Source organism: Odontesthes bonariensis, chromosome 6 (assembly GCF_027942865.1).
Source record: "Odontesthes bonariensis isolate fOdoBon6 chromosome 6, fOdoBon6.hap1, whole genome shotgun sequence".
In the NCBI taxonomy this organism is placed as follows: domain Eukaryota; kingdom Metazoa; phylum Chordata; class Actinopteri; order Atheriniformes; family Atherinopsidae; genus Odontesthes; species Odontesthes bonariensis.
In genome coordinates, this window is record NC_134511.1 from 5,891,838 (window position 1) to 5,916,263 (window position 24,426).

Sequence of the window (24,426 nt, forward strand, 5' to 3'; positions counted from 1 at the left end):
GGAGCTCAGTAAAGGGTTGTATTGCCCTGAGCTGAGCCTGTCAGGATGTGAGCTGCCATTGGTCAAAGATCGTAAAAATAAAAGTTCTTGACACTTTGCCCTCAGTGTGAGACGGGCAACGTTTTATGCGACAAATATATCATAAAAAAACATGTAAATTCTGCATAAAGGTACACGAAATGTCTATTTACTGATTGAAAAAGGCTTCAAAGAAAAGAAAAAAGAAGCAACAAGAAGACGAGACAAAAAGTGGGAATTAAATTGACCTGTGAGAGTTTGAAGTGACTGTTTTAGCATTTTTTACAGCCAAGAAGTAATGACATGCAACACAATAACAGAGAATCACTAAGATATAAAACAAGCAAAGCTAAACAAACTTCAACTTATTTAATAAAAAGAAAATGGCTCCAAAATAGGGCTGGGCGCGTTAACTCGTTAATTATTGAGCGCCGATAAAAATTGTATTGCGCATTAACGCAGGTTTTATTATTTATTTTATTATTGTAAAAGTCTGTTGCTCACAGGCTTTTATTATTGTAAAAGTATGTTGCTCACAGGCTTTTATTTTGTAAAAGTCTGTTGCTGTCTGCTGCGGAACCGGAAAAGAAAGTAATCGGCGGATCCACCAAACATGGAGAAGGGTACGAAACTTTTACTCGGCCATTTTCATGTTAAAGTTCTTCCAGACGGCGGAGTCGACAGAACCAAAGTCATCTGTAAACACTGCCAAGTTGAATTGTCTTCTCAGCGTAGTAGTTCCAGTCTAAAATATCACTTAAAGGCAAAACACACAACTGATAGCAGCAAGTCATTCAAGGAAACAGACAGTGGAGCGAGGCTTCTACATAAAAACTACAGAAAGATGCTGATGTTAAAAGTGTGTTTGCACAACAAATGTTATGGCACTTTCATTCATATGGCAGCACATTTAAAATAAAGCTAAATGCTAAAAGCTATACGCTACTTTTGGATTCATTTTTGGATTTTGTGTACAAATGCGATTAATCGTGATTAATCAGGGAAATCATGTGATTAATCATGATTAAACATTTTAATCTTTGCCCAGCCCTACTCCAAAATAATGTTCAACAAAAAGACACAGCGTGCATGAAGGGATGCAACATGACCAGAAACAGAAGAAACAGGTTAACTGTATGCACACAGAAATGCAAAACAGACTGAAAAAAAAAAGCTGCCACAAAGTAAGAGAAATGACCAAAAACTGATGGGAAAAAGGAAAACACGATGGATGGATGTAAAATCACCAGAAAGTGATGCTTAGACAACCTCAAAATGACCTCAAATAGATGTAGAATAAACACAAAGAGAGACCTAATGTTCTTTTAAGAGATGCAAATTGACCACAAAGAGATAGAGATACAATAAATAAGTAGAATCAACACACAGAGATGCAGAAAATGTCAAATACCAACAAAGACCTCGAACTGTTTTACACCCCGAGATGCAAAACAAGCAACACGTCTGTTATTCAGTCCTGTTTCTCCTTGCTTGTTAGCATCTGTAGCGCCTGCCAGACAGCAACATTTCAAACAGCTGGGACCCCTCAGCTCATCTGGATCCGGTCTTCTATCAGTTCCCAGAGTCAGAACCAGACATGGAGAAGCTGCATTCAGCTTCCATGCTCCACATGTCTGGAACAAACTCCCAGAAAGCCTCAGATCAGCTGAAACACTCAGTGTGTTTAAGTCCAGGCTGAAGACACACCTATTTTCAGCTGCGTTTGAATAAAGCTCCAAATCTGAAGCTTGAGTTTCAAAACTTAATCACATTTTAACTACTGATTCTTCCGGCCTCCTTTTCGTCAACACCAAAACGAGGCTGGAACTCGGCTCACAGCACGCAGCAGGGGGTAAGAAAGTGTTCATAAACGATATTGCTAATATGGGATGTCATACAGCTTCATGTCAAAAGAAGCGAACTATCCCTTTAAGCTACTTGACGAGTTTCAGTCAGTTTTCATCACCCAAAGCGACGCACATTTGGCACCTGAACTGCCTTAAACGTTTTTTTAAAGGCTCATTTAAATCCAGTATGTGTGTGACGGGCCTAACGGAACATTTTACAGAAGAAAAATCCACTTTTTTGTTTTCTCTGGTGGATAAAACGCATAATTCCATGCCATGATTGCCATGAGCTTATATTCATATATTATATATTGAATGATATTGCTAATATGGGCTGTCATACAGCTTCATGTCAAAAGAGGCGAACTATCCCTTTAACTTTTTAACACATCTCCATTCATTCAGCTTGCTCCGCTTATGAATCAAGTGTCAGGTGATTGGCAGAAGAAGCATTAAATGAAACGCAAAGCCTGAAGTTAACAGAGAAAGATCATGCTGGAGGTTTGGGTTTTTGTCAAGTCAGCAGACACAGAGAAACCCCGGCTGGGCTGAACTCGCTGTGTAGTAAACCTCCCTGGTGAATCATGTGTCAGCCAAAGCTAAATTGTGGGGGGAATGTTCTTGCAACATAAAAACATGACATCCCCGGAGTGTTCTGGGAGCTGAAATCTGTGAGCTGGGATAACAAAGCATTCAAAAGTGAGCGCTGACACCTAAGAGGAGACAAAAATCCACACAGAAAGAGTTAAAAACGTGGAACAAATTCAGAAAAACTAAACCAAAACTGACAAAAACTTAATTAAATACCTTTAACAAAGGACAATTAAACAAACAAAAAACTAACAATACAACCCAATATTTAACAAAGACTACTTTGTTGTTTTTTCCATCACTGTAACGCTCTTTTAACTGGACTTTACCAAAAAGAGCTTTAAACATCTGCAGCTCATCCAGAACGCTGCTGCTGGAGTTTTAACCCGGACTAAGAGATCTGAACACATCACAGCAGCTTTAAAATCTTTACTCTGGCTTCCAGTCAGTCACAGAATAGATTTTAAAAGCCTGCTGATGGTTTACAATCTGTGATCTGTTCAGAGAGTATAAAGCCAGCAGAGCTCTTAGATCCAAGGACTCAGGTCAGCTGGTCCAGTCCAGAGTCCAGACTAAACATGGAGAAGCAGCATTTAGCTGTTAGGCTGCTAACAAGTGGAACAAACTGCCAGTGGAGATTAAACTTTCACCAAATGGAGACATTTTTAAATCCAGGTTAAAAACATTTCTGTTCTCATGTGTCTATGCATGAAATCTGCACGATATCTTTGATATCTAGTCTATAAATTCTATAAACATGAAAATACACACCCACTGTTTGCTGCTTTTGTCACTCTGCACTTTACTTATTGCACCTTTTGTACATCACTATCTACCTCTAATTATTTACCCGTCCATTCGTCTGTACATGTTGTGTTTATTTGTCTTACCTGTGTGCAATATTGTATGTTGTGTATTTTGTGTGTGTTATAATGTTGCTGCACATTTGGAGTATGGGGAAACGCAATTTCATTTAAATGATTTTATTTGTCTCTCTTTATATTCTTTTATGCATTTTTAATGCTTCTTCCACTCCCTGCTGCAATGCTTTTATTTTATGTGAAGCACTTTGAATTGTTTGTACATGAAATGTGCTATACAAATAAATTTGATTTGATTTGATTTTGAAAGACATTTCAGTAAACACACGAAAAGAAAAACTTTTTACTGATCACAACGAACAACAAAAAAACCACAATAAAACACTGTGCTATTACTACGGAAGAGTATTGGGCCAGGCATAAGGAAAAATATTTATATTTTGCCTGTCGAGAATAAAGTCGACATTTATTCTCGACATGTTGACTTTAATCTCGACAGGCAAAATATTATTATTTTTTCTTATGCCTGGCCCTAATACTCTTTCGTAGATTACAGCTGTTTTTAACTGTAAAAAACGTTTAAAAGACATGAAGGACGGGTTAAAAACTGAGCTGGGGTCTGTTCAGGAGCGCCGGTTTCTCTGCGTCTCATGACGCGTTCAGGAGCGTCGTTATTCCCAGTGATTCCTCGGAATCAGCAGCGTCTTCTCCTGCTGAAAGCGGAGATTCCCTCCGCCAGCAGCAGCAGCAGCAGCATCCATTTAAAGTGTCACAGCGGTCGGGATCAGCACATCATCTCTGCCTTTTCCTCGGATTCACTCTTGCACTCCGCTGGGATGCCGAATTTCTTCTCGGGGGGAGCCGATGCCAGAGGACACCTTCCGCACGCATTTTTTCGAGCGTGACTGGAAGGGAGCGGAGCGGCGATGGACGAGCGCACGAGCGGACAAATAAAATTCTGATATTCGCTGGGTTTAGCTAAGCTAACGCTAGCACGCTAACACCAGCTAGCCCTCAGCTCGGTGGGGCTGTGTCCCCCCCCCTCCTTCCAGTTCACTGACCGACGTGGTGTTTTCCTCCACGATTAAAACACCCCCTCAAAGCTCTTTTTTATGGATGCCAAGACACGCTGGTGCCACCGAGGACATTTCTCTGAAGGATAAAGCATCGCTGCGGTCCACCAGTTAGCCGACAGCATCGGTAACCTTCATTTTTTCATTTTTTTCCCCCACATTTTTCTCCTCTCGCTCATCCGTGAAGATGCTGGCTGATGCATGGACACTCACTCCATGAAGGTCATGATACTGAGAGAATGATCATGCTGGAAAAACAGGTAAGAAAACCAGCTGAGAGCATCGAGTCCAGCGGTTCAGTTTAAATGCACACCTGGACTCATTTGCATGTGTGTGAGTCAGTGGGCTTTCTGCACCCCTGCTGCCGCCTGGATCCCATCAAGTGGAAATGGTACCATAAAGGTTTCAGGTGATTGGTTAGCTTTTGTGTGAATTATTCTCTGGCCCGTTTCATCTCCTGCTGGTGTTAATTATAGTAGGAATGGTGGCTCACACAATGACTCAGAGGCCATTAAAACATGAAAATAAAAAGAGAAAAGCAGCTGGAATGAGGACTTTTATCCCACATTCATAATCCAGAATATTTTCCTTTTTTGGCAACCGATGAGAAATGATGAGGATGTCAAATGTCCCTGCAAATAGAATTATTATCTTGTAACCTTTTCAGGGACAAATCCAAACAATGAAGCCAAACTGCAACACTTAAAGGACACAATCTGACAAATATTCACCATTTTTCATTGGAAATCATTGCAAAGGAAGAATTTTAGGTGCTGGACAATTGTTTGAATAGAACAAGGTCTTTTGATTGGATGAATAGGACTTATTACAGGATCATTTATTAACTAAATAATGAATCTTAAAAAGTAAGCTCAAGTAAATCCACTCAACATTTACTTTGTTTGACTTTTCCATCTTTAAAGTTCCACGATTTAGCGTTTGGTCATTGTAAGTGAACATTTCTAGTACTTCTTTGAAGCTTTGATTTGATAAATTTGGGTATTTTTTTTCATTTTTCTCAATATATTGTTAATTTTTCTTTATTCTAAGGTTTCAGAAAATGTGGAATAACTCCAGATGAGCTGTTCTTAGAGGATAAAGGGAAGAAAACCCAAGATGCAGATCATAAAGTCTGAACTGGAGTCAGAAACGGTTCTTTAGAGCTCTAAGAAGTTCAGTCGCACTCGGTTCCTGCAATGTGGATGCTAAAAAGAGGAAAATATGTCACCAGTTAATATATATATATATGTGTGTGTGTTATCCTGTAGGGCAATGGGTGCTCAGTCCAGTTAGAGCCAGAATATATGCATTTAGTTTTCAAAAACCTTTGTGTTTATTCATCGTTTACTGAAAAATGAGCAAATTCCTCCTCACACGTCTAATTCTCCCATTTGATCGGTCGGTCTTTCTCATATTCAGGCCTTAAACGGCCCATTAATCACCATTTTCAAACAACTAATTCATTTTTCAATCATCTAAATCTCATTTCACTTCATTGATTTTGATATTCCAGTCGTTCTTCCATCTAAACACGGCGTCAACGAGGTTAAAAAGCGAAAAGTTATCGGTTTATTTGCTGTCGATTGACTGCCTGAGCTCTGAATCGATTAACCATTGAAAAGGACATTTGTTGACTTTGCTGGTTTTGGATTCTTCCTGGTTTTGGGGGGTTTTGTTTAGAGTGGTGAGCAAAGACTTACAGGTTGGCAGCACATCTTTTATTGATCATTTTCTGTTTGTCGTGGCCCTCTGACGCTCTCAGCTGCAGACCGGAGGCCCTTTAGGAAAACGCCGCTCAGCTGGTGGAGTTCACAACCTCCTCTGTCCAAGAACTCGGGGGACGGAGGGAGGGAGGTTGTGCTGTTGGTGGAGGCGGTATGATTACTTCCTCTCGTTTATTCCCACCGCAGCGCCGATGACCATAAACAAAAGCTGACACATTAATTATACATGGCGGCTCCAGACGTGTGTCTGCAGAGGAAAACGCTTTTCCGATTATTCTCAGCAGAGAATTATTCAATTTGAGTTCCTGTGAATATCGATTAATTAATTTTGATACTGACCAAAGAAATCAGAGTGTGGATGTGATGCGTTTGTGTGTCTGTATGAGTGTCGGTTCTTTGTATACTGGAGTGCCCAGTGAATTCTGGGAAAAAAACATCACTTTTTGACCAAAATTGATTCCAGTGCTGCTCCTGCACTGTTGGTTTGACTATTTATGGCTAAGATACGTTCTTATTAACGCCACCGTCAGCCTCATGGAAGCCATTTTTCTGGTTGCCGTGGTGACGTGTTAAAACACAGACACGTTTGTTATCACCTGATTGTCTTTAAGCTACAGCAACACTTGGTTAAGGTTAAAAACATCCCGTTTGGGGCTGAAAGTACTCACTCACCCAAGTGGAAGCCATTTTTTTGGTTGCCATGGTAACATATGAAAACACAGACACGTTTGTCGTCACTTGATTGTCTTTAAGCTACAACAACACTTGGTTAAGGTTAAAAACATCCCGTTTGGGGCTGAAAGTACTCACTCACCCTAGTGGAAGCCATTTTTCTGGTTGCCGTGGTGACGTGTGAAAACACAGAAGCGTTGAGGCAGCACTTTGTCATCACCTGATTGTCTTTAAGCTACAACAACACTTTGGTTAAGGTTAAAAACATCACATTTGGGGCTGAAAGACGCTCATTCACCCTAGTGGAAGCCATTTTTCTGGTTGCCGTGGTGACGTGTTAAAACACAGACACGTTTGTCATCACCTGATTGTCTTTAAGCTACAACAACACTTTGGTTAAGGTTAAAAACATCACGTTTGGGGCTGAAAGACGCTCATTCACCCTAGTGGAAGCCATTTTTTTGGTTGCCGTGGTGACGTGTTAAAACACAGACGCGTTTGTCATCACCTGATTGTCTTTAAACTACAGCAACACTTTGGTTAAGGTTAAAAACATCCCGTTTGGGGCTGAAAGACACTCACTCACCCTAGTGGAAGCCATTTTTCTGGTTGCCGTGGTGACATGTGAAAACACAGACACGTTGAGGCAGCACTTTGTCACCACCTGATTGTCTTAAAGCCATTTTGATGCCTTATATGAAGCTGCTCTCAGGGTTCACAAACTTTTTTTATGGGTGTAATTAAAGGTCTTCATTGCCTGCGTGACATACTGACCCATGGTTTTGTTTTTTGGGAGACCTTTTGTAGCAGAATTTTCCCTGTTAGCCATCTTATATCTCCTTTAGATTTATCTTGTGACCCCAATCGAAACGTGTCATCTATTAATTATGAAATTGATATATATTATTAAATGTTAGCCTAAATAGGATGACCTCAGCCCTGGAGAAAGATGCGTGGAGCTTTTTCACACGATGTGAACACAGTGACATGTTATTAATAGAACGTTTTGATAAGGCCATGTTTAATGGAACGCACATCCTGCACGTGTTTGGAGCCTCAGCCGTGCTCTCTCTGAGAAATTAAAGATGCAGTATGTCGGCAATCAGCAGAGACATAGGAGGAGAACCGGTATCTGACTTCTTAGGGGCCTCAAATGTTCCATACTGCATACTGATCGATCAGACAGTATGCAGAGCGTTTACCCACAATGCATCTCGCTCCTGCCCGAGCCGAAATCAGCCGGCCTGAAGCTGATTTCCCTTAAGCTCTAAACTCTGTAAACTATAGCAACATTTGAAACATTTTCAGGTGAGAAAGTAGTCGTTTAGATCCCCAACATGTTGAAAACCTGACAAAATACCGGCTGTTTACAATTTTGTTCCCACGAATTCGGCGCTACTAAAGCTAGCCGCAGTGAGCTAACGCACTTCCTGTTATTTTCACAAAATAAAATACCCGTTGCCTTTTATCATAGGGAAAGCCATTACCATACAATTGGTGCTTTTGTTTTGAAAACAGGAAGTGAACCTACCCTCGTTGTAGCTAGCTTGAAACTGCCGTTTTGACAGGAAATGACGATCGGCGACGTCACGTTACGTTGCATCTTGGGTAGTTTGAGTATGAGTAGTAACCAATGAGCAGCTTTGAGCCACAGCTGCGTTTTTAAGTGCAGACGAAACATCAGAGACATTCGTGCTGCTGCCATAAAGCAGTTTTACGATGAACCGTACGTTTTCTGGCCTCATCGCCATGGTTACTCTCAGCCACAGCTTCCCCTGCTTTCCCGTTTGGAAGTGACAGCGGCTCACGTGTTGGTTGAAAACGCAGATGAGCGACGCAGTCTGCGTAAAACGGGCTAAAGACTGAGGATGACATCGAAAGGCCGCCTTAAAACCAGCCTGAACTGAGTTTTATGAGCAGCTTACACCAAAAGTAGACCAACAATGATGAGCTTACACGAGCTGGAGGTTAGAAATTAAGTTTCCTTCTGTTTTCACTCTGGCTTTTTTAAGCCTTTAACTTGTATCTGGTCAGCTGACAGGAAGAGAACGTCTCCTTCAGGGGGGAATTTGACCGTTTTAGCCCCACAAACACGAAGTCCGGAGCCGAGAGCGTCGAGGGTACCAAAGAGAAAAGCTGCTGAAGAGCTTCCTGGTTCGTATCTGTAAACTAAACTGTGTTACTTCCATGCAGCTCTTGTACATTTGCTTGTTTTCAGACAAAATTAGATTTTTGAGAGTGTTTTTTTTATTGTATTTTCTAAACCGAAGTATCAGAAATAGCATTGTTAGCAAGTATTATACAGGCACCAGTAATTTTAAATGATGCTCCGGTTGTAAGCTCGTTTTCGGCCTCCAGGGAAAGCGTAATGTGTTGAAAGCCGCTGGTTAGTGACAGATTTATCCCAGAATATGTCACGTTGCTCAAATCTCTAATGACACGGACGAGCGAGGAAGACGAGGGAGCGAGCGTCGCCACGAAACTGGACTTTATTCTCATTTTCTAAGGATAGTTTTCCATCTTAGACTATTGAAAACGGGCTTCGGGCTCCTTTGTGCTGTTGGGAAACTCAACAACTCGGCGAGGAATCGTCGAGTAAACAAGCTGAAACGGTGTCAGAGGTCAATGGCGAGCTTTGTCTGCGAGGCGAGCAGGACGAGAGGAACGAGAGGCGTCCCACTGCTGGCTTTAAAGCGACTGCTTCGCCCTCCGCACACATCGCCCCGGTTTCACAGCAAACAGCCTCATTCTTCCTTTGTCCCCTTCGTGTAAATCCTGTTTCCCGTCGCTGCCGTTATTGATGTGTATCTTTTTTTTTTGGAAACATTTATGAGCCTCCTTCTTTAAACCCAACGTGGGAGTCGGAGATAAGCTGAAAAACGCTCCGTTCTGGAAGCTCGACTTCGCTCCAGGCAGATTGAACTTCTTTGTCTGATGGAATGTGACAACAATCAGACTTTTTTTTTTTTTTTTTTTCCAGTTTCGAGGGGTTTTTTGTTTCCTTTTTCAGAAGCATTCGTTCTGTGTGCAGGGAAGGAAGGCTTCGTCCTTGGAATCTTTGCTCTAAAGAAGCGTTTTTTTGTATTGTGGAGAAGTGTATCAACAGTGTTGCGACGTGCAGGAGCGGCCTGACGCTTCGACTTGTTGCAGAGACTCAGATTCGTCTCGTCAGCTGTTCAGTCGGCTGTGCTTGTTTACGTGGCCGACACTTATCTGCATTTCTAATATGTAAGTGTGCGGATGCTGTAAACACTTGTGGGTGTCGTCATGGCGACTCGAGGCCTGTCAGGATATGAATCAGAGGCGCTTTGCATGCAGAAAACTTTAAAAAAAAAAATAAGCATAAAGTTTAGAAAACTGTATTTTTCTCTTCTGGCTTTGCTCTGATTACATTTCGATGTCATTGAGGAAGCAGCAGGATGCAAGTTAGTTGCTGCTAAAGTTAGATTTCACTTTCAGGGTTTGATAGAGAGCAATAAAGTTCTGATGCATCTCTTATTTCTTCATTTTTTGCTTCCAAGCAGCCAGACTTTCCTGTAATCTTTTAAAGTGGTCTTCATCAACAGTTCTCCAGCTTTCTTTCAGAGTTTTTCTTTGGACATTTTCTGCTTTTTCACTCATTTTCAGTCCATTCCTTGTACCGGATGTGTTTTTTCTTTATTAAGCCACTTAACTCTGACCTATGAATCATTCAGGCAGAAAAAAGGCTCCTAACTCAAGGGATGAACCAGTGTTGAGTCCACACAGAACAGACAACTTAGCAAAGAAGCCATTTTAAACTGGATCTTTAGGCACTTTGTTCCCAGCAGCCTGTCACAGAGACACATCATTTGTTCCCATTTCTTTAGCTTCATCAATGAAAAACAGCTTCATAGTTTCAACTTTTTTGTACATTAAAGTTAAAACTGCTTTCAGTTACCAAAAGAAAAAAAATCCTAATAAATTTTTTTTTTAACGTTATCACGTCTAAAAGTAGGAAAAAAACAGACGATAAGAATTATATTTTATTCAACATCAAGAAAAAGTAAATAAGATTAAAAATGAATATAAGATACAATCTAATGACTAATTATTGAACAATTAATATAAATTAAATGATTAAACTGTTTTATGCCAGCAGAAATTAATAATCTAGAAGCTCTTTGTGGGTTTTAGACTGGAATTAAGATTTGTTCCCATTTCTTTAGCTGCATGTGTGAAAAACAGCAAAGATAACACAGTGTGACAGACAGAAAACAGGATTTCTGCTCCAACAAGGTGATTCCCAAAGAGCAGCTAGCTGAAAACTTGGCATATCTCAGCATGGTGTGCAGTGTGTCCTTAAAACATTTGAGGAAACTGGACAAGTGGAGGACAAAAGAAGAAGTGTCAGGCCTAAAGAACTATCTACAGCAGATGAACAGGATCTGAAAGTGATGTCCTTAAGAAAGAGGAAAACATCCAGCAAAGACCTGACACAGGAGCTGAGAGATGCATCTGGACCTTCAGCTGATCCATCTGCTGTTGGCCCAAGCCTCATCAGAAATGGGCTCCATGGAAGGGTGGCTGTCAGGAAGCCGTTCTTAAGGAAGGGAAACAGGGAGAAAAGGCTGAGCTGTGCCAAAGGACACAAGAAGTGGGCTGAGGAGGGGAACATTCGGGTTCCACAGTGTTCCAGGCAAGAAGGATCTTGTTGTGATTAATTTCATATTAAAAGATATGGACGCTCACATCATCTGCTGGCACTCAGAGTTCATTAAACTTTCATTCCTCAGCTCTGCAAAGATGCAAAGAGAAGAGATTTGGAAGCTAAAACAGCTCATTTGGTGTATATGCAATGGAAATCAGTCGATCCTACAAAGAACAACAGAAACCAGGGAGTCGGGATTACAGCCAGCTGTTGGAGGCCTCAGTTAGCATGTTAAAGGTTAAAGTTCATGACAGCACAGTTAGAAACAGACTGAACAGGTATGGCTTGTGTGGAAGGGCTGCAGGAGAAAGCCTCTTCTCTCTAAAAAGAACATGGCAGCACAGCTTAGGTTTGCAAAGCTGCGTCTGAACAAACCACAAGACTTCTGGAACAATGTCCTTTGGACAGACCAGAGCAAAGTGGAGATGTTTGCTCATAATGCACAGCAGCACGTTTGGAGGAAACCAAACACAGCATATCAGTACAAATACTAACTGTCCGACAGCTAAAGCTGGGCTGAAACTGGCTCACCAACAGGACAAAGGTCCCAAACACAGCAGCAGATCTACAGCAGAATGTGTGAGGAAGAGAAGAATCAATGGTCCAGACCCACAGAAACTATTACTGCCTCTTCCAGCCGCTCAAGTTGTTTTTCACACACTGCTTCTGCATTCTGACGTAGTTTTTGTTGAATAAATCATTGCGTTGTATGATTTTCCGTGTTCTTTATCCAATGTAAGACGTGAGCTGCATCTTTGTCAGGAAAAACAAAGCTGCTGGTCAGCCTCCGAGCACATATTGTGCCGCCGCTGCTGACACGCTGTCAGGAGATGAGGTCGACTCACTCTGTGCTCATGACATCTTCCAACTCGTCGGTTCCAGGGAATACTCCGTCTGCGGTGAAACGATTTGAAGTGGGACGAACATTAAAATGCAGCGGACGTAAAACTTCATTTAAATCTGATTAAAAAGCCAGCCTCTGTCTGCAGACTGAGAGAGATGACGCACGTTTTATTTCTTCTTCCGTGGTGTTATTAACAGGTCCGCAGGAAGTGGACCTGCAGGTTTCACTCGGACTTCCTGTGCTGGCAGCTGGGTATCGGTGGAAGAAGTGAGGGAGGGTGAGAATAAGGAGGAGGAGGAGGAGGAGGAGGGTGTGATATTATGTGGCTCTATGAAGAGCTGGCTTTGCCTCCCTGTTTCCATGACGACCGCTCTCCTACATTTTCAGCCGTGGGACGGCCTCTGCATCTGAAAGCAGGTCCCCGGTGGTGTTTCGGAGCCTTTTTCTGCTCTTTTCCTCGAGCTGCTCCTTCGCTGCTTCTTCCTCCACCATCTGTTTTTTTTTTTTTTAAAGCTTTTCTTCACCCTGCTGTGCTTTTTAAATCCACGTAGTGTCAAACGTCACTTGTTTCTGAACCAGCAATAAATTCAGCCTTTGTTTCCTGTTTGAATCCCCCCACCCCCCGCCCCTCCGAGACGACATGCTTGGACTTGAAGCCAGCAACGCACTTGAATTATTTAGACCAACTGTCTTGTAAAAATGCAAATATTACCGGAGTGCAAGAAGGAAAGAAGAGCCAGCGGCGAGTGAGGGATCATCGGGTTTTATTTTGCGGTGGTTAATGATTACACAGCATGGATTGTTGACCCTGAAATAAGCTGAGTTCACTGAAGTCAAAACAGCACAACTGATCAGCGGTGAGATTAAAAAACAAAAACAAAGTAAAGTCACGTTCGCTCAGCTCTCAGACGGTGTCTTTTCTTTTTTTTTTTAGGTCAAACTTACTTCCTATTTATCAGCGTTTCAGCTGTTAAAAACCAGGTGACCTACATACGATGAGTCTGACTCAGAATGTGGGCTGCTCAAGCCTTCAGGTTCAGGCTGCAATGTGATGTAGAGAAAAATATCAAGATATCAATGTGGACTGCAGGTGTGGGCGCTCTGAGTCAAAGCTGGTGCCGTGGGAAACCCCTCGACTGCACGAAGCCAAAACAAAAAAACACCTAAGGGTCTATTAAAGTGTAGATTCTTTTCAGAAGCAACTAAAAGCCTGCCAACGTGATCCCACACTGCTTCAGTAATGTTGAGCTCCGGGCTCTGGGGAGGATTCATCCCTCCATCAGACCTGCTGCCACTGATTTTCAGCCCACTTCTTGTGTCCTTTGGCACAGCTCAGCCTTTTCTCCCTGTTTCCCTTCCTTAAGAACGGCTTCCTGACAGCCACCCTTCCATGGAGACCATTTCTGATGAGGCTTGGGCCAACAGCAGACGGATCAACTTGTTCATTTCAAAGCTCTTCAGCAACAAATACAACAAATATAATTTGTAGACGAAAGAAAAGAGGTGAGAACACATCTGCTTGTAACAGAGTACCTAAAGAAAGCTCGCTGCTGTGTCTGCTCAGAACTTTCTCCCTGTTGTTTTGCTCTGTTGCTCACAGGCTTTTATTTTGTAAAAGTCTGCTGCTGTCTGCTGTGGAACCGGAAAAGAAAGTAATCGGCGGATCCACCAAACATGGAGAAGGGTACGGAACTTTTACTCGGCCATTTTCATTTGAAAGTTCTTCCAGACGGCGGAGTCGACAGAACCAAAGTCATCTGTAAACACTGCCAAGTTGAATTGTCTTCTCAGCGTAGTAGTTCCAGTCTAAAATATCACTTAAAGGCAAAACACACAACTGATAGCAGCAAGTCATTCAAGGAAACAGACAGTGGAGCGAGGCTTCTACATAAAAACTACAGAAAGATGCTGATGTTAAAAGTGTGTTTGCACAACAAATGTTATGGCACTTTCATTCATATGGCAGCACATTTAAAATAAAGCTAAATGCTAAAAGCTATACACTACTTTGGATTCATTTTTGGATTTTCGTACAAATGCGATTAATCGCGATTAATCAGGGAAATCATGTGATTAATTAGATTAAACATTTTAATCGTTGCCCAGCCAAGAAAGGAGAAGTAACTTCTTCTGTTATTCGCCTTTTTCCTCCTTCATGTAGAGTCATATTAGACACAGAACTTGGGTTGTTTTGACGTAGTTTTTCTGCAGCTTTCACACCATCGTTGGGTTATTCATCCAAACTTAACACGGGTGCTGCCAGTAGACACATTAACATTGCAACTATAGAGCAAATACATGTAGTTTTGATGCATTTTGAATGATTTCAGATATTTTTTAAAGGTCCTCCATGTCTGCTGGACCAGACTTTTCTCCTTTTAGTCTTTTTTTCCTGGCACGTTGCTGTGTTTCTTTGGTCAAAACCACCAGCTGAAATATGTATCACATCTGTGGGTTTGTGCTCTGCACATGTGCAGGCCGTATGCTCTCATCCATCAGAGCATCGCGGAGTCCTTTTTTTTAAAATGTGTGTTCACAGGAAACCTTAAGCTGCATGTCGATCGGTGTAAAGCCGGCATTGGACAGCGAGAGGACGGCGTCCCGTTTTAAGGGACGAAAGAAGGATAGCGAGTGAAAAAGTGCTCCAACGGAGCAGCAAAAAAGGCCATAAAAGATTTAAAGAACAGCTATAAAAGAGGGCAGCTCGCATCATGTGGAGGATTTTTTATTTATTTATTTTTTTTAGACCTCATCCAGACTCGAACCGTCACAACAGATTGTTAACAAAAAAAGAAAACAATTTTTTTTAAAAAATCGAGGCCGGGAACCTCGCCAGAATGTCTGGCTTTCACATTTTATCGGTGACATTAATGAGATGAGAGGCTGAATCAGAAGCGGTCGCCCTGCTTCATCTTTAATGGGCTCACACAGGCAGTCTGGCTCTACGGGAGCAGAAAACGGAGCGAGTCCTTCCCTCTTGATTAAATCGCTGCAGCATAACGAAGCAGAAGACATTCAGACGGCATCTCCGGGCTCTGGATACCTGCTGCAGCTCCTCTTCGTTGCTTGTTTCTGGTGGACTCCTCTGTGACGAGCCTGAGCACTTCGGTCTGAATGTCACAGCAAAAGAAAAAGAAGAAGAACGTACACACAATGCGGTCGTGGCATAACAGCTGAGCGCTGCCGAGCTGTTGGGCAATACCCCCAGAAGACGGAAAGAGGAGCGAGCAGCTGCTGACGGTTAAGACGAGGGGAGTGGACGGGGGGGAGAAGGGAGGCTGTGGAGGTGTTCCTCTCATTTTTCTGTCTTCTTCGGTGAGAGGCAGCCAGTCCGGAGACGAAGGGAGTTCCCTCTTCTTTTGTTTTTTTGTTGTTGTTGTTTTTGTTTTGCGTATGTTTGTTGGGAGCAGCCGAGCGGCGGCCGTGAAGCTGCTTTAAATGTGCAGCATGGAAACCACCAAGTCCCTGTTCAGCCTGCACAGAGCGCTCGCTCAGCCCGTCAAGATGTGCATGTTCGACTTCCCCGTCAGCATCCTGGACGACCTGGTGAGCTCCGACGCCAGAGAGGCTGCCTGCCTGTGTGTGTGTGTGTGTGTGTGTGTGTGTGTGTGAGCTTACGTTAAACTGTAACCTGTGTGGAAGCATACATTTCCTTTTTGCAGACCGTTGGATGTATATTTAAGAGAAAAACACTTCATGTTCCGTCTAAAAATAGCAGCACAATCATCATCCGAGTGCGTGTTGGTCAGGTACGGCACAGCGGAGATGCCATGCTTTTTATTTAAACTCATTTAAATGATCTTATTTCTTTCTCTTTATATTATTTTATGTATTTTTAATGCTTCTTCCACTCCCTGCTGCAATGCTTTTATTTTATGCGAAGCACTTTGAATTGTTTTGTACATGAAATGTGCTACAAATACATTTGATTTGATCTGATTTGATGCTTGCGTGATCACCGCCTCGTTGTGGCTTGAACGCAGATCGTGTTTAATTGTATTTAAGTCGGTAGGTCGTAGGAGCTTCCTTATCTGCGTTGGCATCAGGTGGCTTTTTCTCCCGCCTGGATTTGCTTGTGGCTTAATTTCGTTATCTGTACCGGGTGTTTTCTGTATCTTTCTGCCATCAGTGTTCATACCTGCGCTGTCAGGCTGCTCAGAACATGCTCCGTCTGAATGTTGGCCTACATTCGTGCATGCGTGTGCATGCGTGTGCGTGTGCCACCAGTCCTCATACACCCGGGCAACCATCTCCCTGCAGAGGAGGCTGTGCGCCTCTGAAATGTTGACATGTTTGATCATGTTTGTAATGATGCCGCGTCGCCTGTTAGTTAGATAATGAATCCTCAGACTAAAAAAAAACAAATCTTCTCCCTTTCCCTTTCATTCCCATTGTCAGTCGCTCTGTTTTATTTGTTATCAGCATCTTAAGTTTCTTTATCTTTGACTGAAATGCTTCCCTTTTAGATGATTCCCTCTGGTGAAACCTATTTAATCATCGACTTTTAACTAAAAAACACGGACGTCTTTGTCCAAATTCTGTCTGCTTTGTCACACAGAAATGTTCCAGCTTTGTGGAAACCGCATCTGGAAGTTTCTGTCAAAATGGTGACGCTGTTGTGCACAAAGTCGGCTTGATAAAGAAATGTTTCTCACGGTTTCTTTGAAGTATTAAATCACATTTCTGCCGACGGATGGCCCTGAATGTCTGAATACTTTCATACTTTTGAGCATCAAACCTGGTTTTTAACGTTGAGTTTCAGGTTTAAACTGGTTTCTAACGTTGAGTTTCAGGTTTAAAACTGGTTTTTAACGTTGAGTTTTGGGTTTAAACTGGTTTTTAACGTTGAGTTTCGAGTTTAAACTGGTTTTTAACGTTGAGTTTCAGGTTTAAACTGGTTTTTAACATTGAGTTTCAGGTTTAAACTGGTTTTTAACGTTGAGTTTCTGGATTAAACTGGTTTTTAACGTTGAGTTTCGAGTTTAAACTGGTTTTTAACGTTGAGTTTCAGGTTTAAACTGGTTTTTAATGTTAAGTTTCGGGTTTAAACTGGTTTTTAACGTTGAGTTTCGGGATTAAACTGGTTTTAAACGTTGAGTTTCAGGATTTAACTGGTTTTAAACGTTGAGTTTCGGGTTTAAATTGGTTTTTAACGTTGAGTTTCCGGATTAAACTGGTTTTTAACGTTGAGTTTTGGGTTTAAACTGGTTTTTAACGTTGAGTTTTGGGTTTAAACTGGTTTTTAACATTGAGTTTCGGGTTTAAACTGGTTTTTAACGTTGAGTTTCAGGTTTAAACTGGTTTTTAACGTTGAGTTTCGGGTTTAAACTGGTTTTTAACGTTGAGTTTCAGGATTTAACTGGTTTTAAACGTTGAGTTTCGGGTTTAAATTGGTTTTTAACGTTGAGTTTCCGGATTAAACTGGTTTTTAACGTTGAGTTTTGGGTTTAAACTGGTTTTTAACATTGAGTTTCGGGTTTAAACTGGTTTTTAACGTTGAGTTTCAGGTTTAAACTGGTTTTTAACGTTGAGTTTCGGGTTTAAACTGGTTTTTAACGTTGAGTTTCAGGTTTAAACTGGTTTTTAACGTTGAGTTTCGGGTTTAAACTGGTTTTTAACGTTGAGTTTCAGGATTTAACTGGTTTTAAACGTTGAGTTTCGGGTTTAATTTGGTTTTTAACGTTGAGTTTCCGGATTAAACTGGTTTTTAACGTTGAGTTTCGGGTTTAAACTGGTTTTTAACGTTGAGTTTCCGGATTAAACTGGTTTTTAACGTTGAGTTTTGGGTTTATACTGCTTTTTAACGTCGAGTTTCAGGATTAAACTGGTTTTTAACGTTGACTTTCGGGTTTAAATTGGTTTTTAACGTTGAGTTTCCGGATTAAACTGGTTTTTAACGTTGACTTTCGGGTTTAAACAGATTTTTAACGTTGAGTTTCAGGTTTAAACTGGTTTTTAACGTTTAGTTTCGGGTTTAAACTGGTTTTTAACTTTGAGTTTTGGGTTTAAACTGATTTTTAACGTTGAGTTTCGGCTTTAAACTGGTTTTAAACGTTGAGGTTCGGGTTTAAACTGGTTTTTAACGTTGAGTTTCTGGTTTAAACTGGTTTTTAACGTTAAGTTTAGGGTTTAAACTGATTTTTAACGTTGAGTTTCAGGTTTAAACTGGTTTTTAACGTTTAGTTTCGGGTTTAAACTGGTTTTTAACTTTGAGTTTCGGGTTTAAACTGATTTTTAACGTTGAGTTTCTGGTTTAAACTGGTTTTTAACGTTGAGTTTCGGGTTTAAACTGGTTTTTAACGTTGAGTTATGTGTTTAAATTGGTTTTTAACGTTGCGTTTCGGGTTTAAACTGGTTTTTAACGTTGAGTTTCTGGTTTAAACTGGTTTTTAACGTTGAGTTTCAGGTTTAAACTGGTTTTTAACGTTGAGTTTCGCGTTTAAACTAGTTTTTAATGTTGAGTTTCAGGTTTAAACTGTTTTTTAACGTTTAAACTGGTTTTTAACGTTGAGTTTCAGGTTTAAACTGACTGAAATTGTCCAGAAGGGTGTGTTTGTATGCAGTTGGACTTTAGAAACACTCGGCCTCCTTCAGGATTCAGCCTCTGAGTGCAGCTCTCTCTGGCAGTTGACTCCACTTAGACTCTTGCCAGGTGTTTTCTGCTGACTGTTTTCTCCAGTCTCTGAGTTAAGTGGTTTTTTATTGTTAATCTTGTCGTTAAAGACCACAAACACTGCTTCAGCACATGTGCAGAACACCTGCGGCTGTAAGAAATGTGCCCTAACGATGATATTTGATTAGATTTGATACGCTGCTGCGCTGTCAGTGTGAGGGCTGGACCTTCGGCTGCCAGCTGGATGCTGCTGCTCCGCTCTCTGCAGCTCTGTGTCTGGGCTTCAACACCTGATTGTGTTTCCAGTGACCTAAATTCTCCTCTGGAGTCGAACCAAGTCCTGCGTGCTCGCTGCAGTTGGTCTGTTGTTGCATGAGGACATGTAGTCGTGAAGATCAGTTTCACGTTGAACTGGAAGAGTTCTGTCAAGTCTGAGGAAAAGTTGTCGGCTGGATGGTCGAGGAAATAAGTTCCCAACAGACAGTTTTGATGCCTCCAGCTGTTTATTGTAACCAACTTATATCCACATCACAGTCATGGATGAAACACACGTTAATTTCCATTTCTTTTGGATGCTTGTCTTAAGATTTGGTTAAAATATGGAAACCTGGCTGTTTTTGGTGCCTAAATGTCAGTGAATTCCGTGTAAATTAAATTTATTTACAGCTATGAGCTGTTTCTTTCTATCAAAATGTCTTCGGTCATACCTCCCCTGCTTAATTCCACCTTGTTTTCTGACTCTTCCTCCTCTTTTTGCCTGTTTTTGCCCCTTTGAGGTTTGATCGTCTGGACGGTTTGTGTGGTTGTAAAACTAAACCTTTGCTCTTAAAAGAATGAATAACTCATCTTCAGAGATGAAGTGGGAGCTGAAAGAGTACACCAAGTGCTGTTCGGCTCTTAAAAGCAATAAGAAATCTAAACGCTGGGCAATTTTTAAATGAATACACTCTATTTACGAAGAGAACTGTCTCATTATTTTCATTATTAAGCCGTGACCCAGGAAAGGAAGAGCTGGGATAGATGTGATGATACGCTGTGGCTACGCTGATTATTCGCAAATAAAAAGCCAACCAGCGCTCTTTTACAGGTATGTTTCAGCCATTTTTGACCGCCTTAATGCACTTTACGTGATAATATAAGTTGTTATAGTGATGTGATGAGATGCTGTTACACTTCAGTTGATGTCAGGGTCTATCTAACCCCGTCCAGTTCCCAGCAAAACGACAGCTTTTCCAGAAACAAACCGAGTAAAATGTCGGATTTTTCTCTCTTTTTAAAGCGAACGCTCTGAATTTCTTTCCCAGTGTTACTCAGACGGAGTTACAGATGTTTGAGCAAACTGAAACTGATTCATTTTTGTAAATCCACGCCCGTAAATGACTGTAAGTGTGACCTATTAGTTGGAAAAACACCATCAGACCACAGGCTAACGTCTTAATTCAAGGTTTTACTCATCTTTTCTAAAAGGTTGGTCCAGGTGTTCCCGGTGGACGTCTTCAGTCGGAGGGTGAAACGGCGTGTTGAGAGTATTTAAACACACACAAACTGGAGAGATGAGGCTTATCTGTGATGCTTTAATGGTAAACTGTGGGAATCACGTTTGCTGAATATTCGGGACCTTTTTCAGTGGAAAAAAAGACTGTTTTTGTCGGTAAACTAGTGATAAGTGGATTATCAGGAGGCGTTGCAGGTGAGTTCCCTCGGTTTTATAGTGAGTGTTTGTCTTTGTCACTTTGATATAAGAGTAAAAAAGTGCTTGGTGCAAAAACTACTCAAGTACTGAGTAACTGTTGAGTAACGTCTGATTTATTTGTTAACACAAGCATTCAATCAGACAGACAAAAATACTAAATAATCATCTTTAGGCAAATTAGAGTTCATCCAGTTGATAAAATAAATTAAAATGAATGAATTAATTACAAAATAGCTTAAATTAAAATAATCCAGGTAAATTCAAGTACTTAAATAAAAACTAAAAGAGACTTAGGAAATGTTTAAAACATATGTAACCCATATGTAACCTAAAAAACAAACATTCATCTATCCATGGGGGAAAAAACGAGTTTAGGAAACTTAGCGCTACATGTTTCCTCAAGTTAGATGTTGAGTTTCTGCTGAAATGTGCGTTTGTTTTGGTTGACACAGAAGACACATAATGTAGCTGCTGTTTCTCACTCTTTGTAAGGTAAACATGCTTTCAGTATGAGGCCTCGTCTGCGTCTTCATTTCCCACCGTTGGTTCTGACATTTTTCATCTGTTTCTTTGTTTGTTTGCTACGACTGCTAATGCTAAAGCTAACCCGTCCCGCCGCTGAGATTGAGTACGGTCACGTGACCAGACTGCACGGCTGCGTCTGATTGGTGGAACACAGTCAGGTGGTAGAGCCTTTGGTGGAAGTCTCTCTCTCTGTCAGAATAAAACATTAAAATGAGGCGTACGCGGGGGGATAAAAATAATGAGGCGTAGAATACCAAAGAGGTAAGAAGAAAAGTAACCAGCTCATTGTAGCCTAATGTAGCGGAGTAAGAGGACAGTTTCTGCTGCACACATCTACTCAAGGAAAAGTAAAAAGTATAGAGATTTAAAACTACTCCTGGAAGGATAATTATTTAAAAAACTTACTCGAGTAAATGTAACTCGTTACTACCCACCTCTGGGTACGACACAGCAAAGTTAGCTGGAATTGTAAATCTCATTTAAATGAGAGGTGGGCTTCAAACAGACTGTGGAACTTTAACTTCCGACTATAATGCCGGTAAGTTCACATCGTTTCTGAGCCGCTGGTCGTCAGAAAGTTTGATGAATTCAAACATTTAGAATTTATATTGCTGTTCTGAGTCTTTTACCATCTTTCTTTTTATAAAACGAGGATAAGCAGAGGTCTGTGGTTCGAGCTGTCAAACGGGGGAAATGTCTGCAGCCGTGTTGATAATGTTCAGTGTGAGTGTTTCTCTGAGTCAACACAATATTAAAAAAACAAGGAGCAGCATTCGTGGAGTTTTTTAGTTTTAGATTGCATTGCCTCGCAGCTGTTACGCCTCCACCAAGCAGTCGAATTGCAGTTTATCATCATATTTATCAAGGCTTTTCCTTTCCTGAGTTATGGCTTTGAATAATGATACAGTTCTCATCACAGATGGAGTGTATTTACTTTAAAAAGTGCCTAATGTTGTACGTTTCTTAACGCTGTTGGTCAGTCTCAGCTGCCGCTTCGCCCGTTAAGGCGTCACAAACGATCATCAGTTGCTGATGCTTTTAACAGAAAGAAGAGTGGGCAACCAAATCCAGAGCAGGAGGGAAAGTTTAGAAAAACAAGGCCACACGAGAGAGAGGTACGTCTTCAATGTGACGTATACGTAGTGGCTGGAAAGGATAGCTCGAGGGCGGGTGTGCTTCTAGGAGGAGCTGAAGAGGGAATTGGGATCATACTGTATACTGCATACTACATACTGCATACTTCATACTACATACGGCATACTACATACTACATACTACATACTACATACTGCATACAGCGTGCTACATACTGCATACTACATACTACATACTTCATACTGCATACTACATACTTCATACTACATACTGCATACTGCATACTACATACTACATGCTGTATACTACATACTGCATACTGCGTACTACATACTGCATACTTCATACTACATACTGCATGCTGCATACTACATACTGCATACTACATACTGCATACTTCATACTACATACTACATACTGCATGCTGCATACTACATACTACATACTGCATACTACATACCGCATACTACATACTACATACTTCCATACTGCATACTCATCGATCAGACAGTATGCAGAGCGTTTACCCACAATGCATTTCGCTCCTGCCCGAGCCGAAATCAGCCGGCCTGAAGCTGATTTCTCTTAAGCTCTAAACTCCGTAAACTTTAGCAACATTTGAAACATTTTCAGGCCAGAAAGTAGTCGTTTAGATCCCCAACGTGTTGAAAACCTGACAAAATACCGGCTATTTACAATTTGGTTCCCACTAATTCGGCGCTACTAAAGCTAGCCGCAGTGAGCAACGCACTTCCGGTTATTTTCACAAAATAAAATACCCGTTGCCTTTTATCATAGGGAAAGCCATTACCATACAATTGGTGCTTTTGTTTTGAAAACAGGAAGTGAACCTACCCTCGTTGTAGCTAGCTTGAAACTGCCGTTTTGACAGGAAATGACGATCGGCGACGTCACGTTACGTTGCATCTTGGGTAGTTTGAGTATGAGTAGTAACCTCATGATGCATACCCAACATTTCAGAGAATCTAGTATGCATCCGGGAACTTCTCGCTTACTCAAACTCGCATACTAACTCAAAAAGTTAGTATGAGTAGTAGGAGAAGTAGGAGAAGTAGGCGGTTTTGAACACAGCCATAGATTGTCCCGTGTGTTTTTTAAGGTTCTGCTGAGTCAGCTGTGCCCATCAGGAGTAGGAAAAGTTCCACGGACGTATGTAGGGTTGTGGACATACGTAATTATCAGGTTGCTTTGTGCTATCTGAGCAGCTTGATGGACAGTTTTTGCCAGCAGAGAACAGAAACGTTGCATACGTGGCTGTGAATCAGGACGGCAGCCTCTAATTTGCCAGCTTGAAGACAGACAGCTACAAACAGCCTTTAAGGTCAGGGTAATGAACGGGAAAGATGAAACTCGGTCTGATGACGTGGATCAGTCGGTAAAACGTATGCGGAACAATTTTTCTGACAGTGTAATTTAATTTTCTAAAGAAACGACAGCTAGCTTGTGTTTGCTCAGCCTTGCCAACGGTTGTCAGGCTGCCTCGGAGCAGAGCTGCGTTCCCCCGCTTGGCTGCAGTTGGCATGAGAAAGCATTTTTAAATGCCAGGACCTTGGAGGAGCACCTGAATGGCTCTGCTGGCTGAAATAATAACGGGGCATAAATCCAAGGGCTGTTAGAGGCTGCTCTCTGAAACTGCTGCACTCTGGTGAAAGAAAAGCTGCTTTTTGTAGCCGTCTGTTACTGGGAAGCAGAGAGTGAATCTGTGGAGGAAAAAAGGAAAAACTCTCCTTGCATAACCAACAATGACATCCTGTTAATCTCTTGATGGTCGAGTCACTCGCTTGTTTTTTCTTTGGGGAAAAACCAAAAGTCCTTTTATGTTTCTGCAGCTTCCCATAAAGCATTTTAATTGCCAGTCAGACATTTTTGAAGTACCACTCTTATATTATTAGTATTTATTTAGGGGTACGTTTCCATGGCCTGTCTGGCCTCAGTGTGCACCACCGCCCATAAGTCAAATGTCAAACTCTATTTCTTACTTTTCCCAACAGATTACTGTTTAAGGCCCTCTAAAGTATGGTTTGCTGTCTATCTTCTTTCTTATTTTTGATCATTTTGACAGGCTCAGGTTTATCTCAGCGTCTTGGTCCCCTTGTTCCCCTTTGCTTTGATTTATATTTATTTGTGTTATTTTAGCTTAAACTGAAGAGCTCAGCATTTTCAGAACATGTTTGATTGTTACCCTGATTTAGGAAGCAATAATCTCTCTAATTAACATGC

The 24,426-nt window shown here is 41.4% G+C and overlaps 1 protein-coding gene across 2 annotated transcripts in view; it reads left to right on the plus strand.

Moving 5' to 3' along the window:
* Positions 1-4,013: 4,013 nt before the first annotated feature.
* Positions 4,014-24,426, plus strand: part of ralgds (ral guanine nucleotide dissociation stimulator) — an 80,959-nt gene continuing 60,546 nt past the window's right edge. The window contains exon 1 of one of the 2 annotated variants that reach the window (XM_075467169.1): positions 4,014-4,610. In XM_075467169.1, coding sequence (XP_075323284.1) covers positions 4,548-4,610 — 63 coding nt within the window. In that variant the 5' untranslated portion in view covers positions 4,014-4,547. Of the gene's footprint in view, positions 4,611-15,507; positions 15,806-24,426 lie in introns of those variants that run through there. The other variant, XM_075467167.1, reaches the window with a different exon arrangement.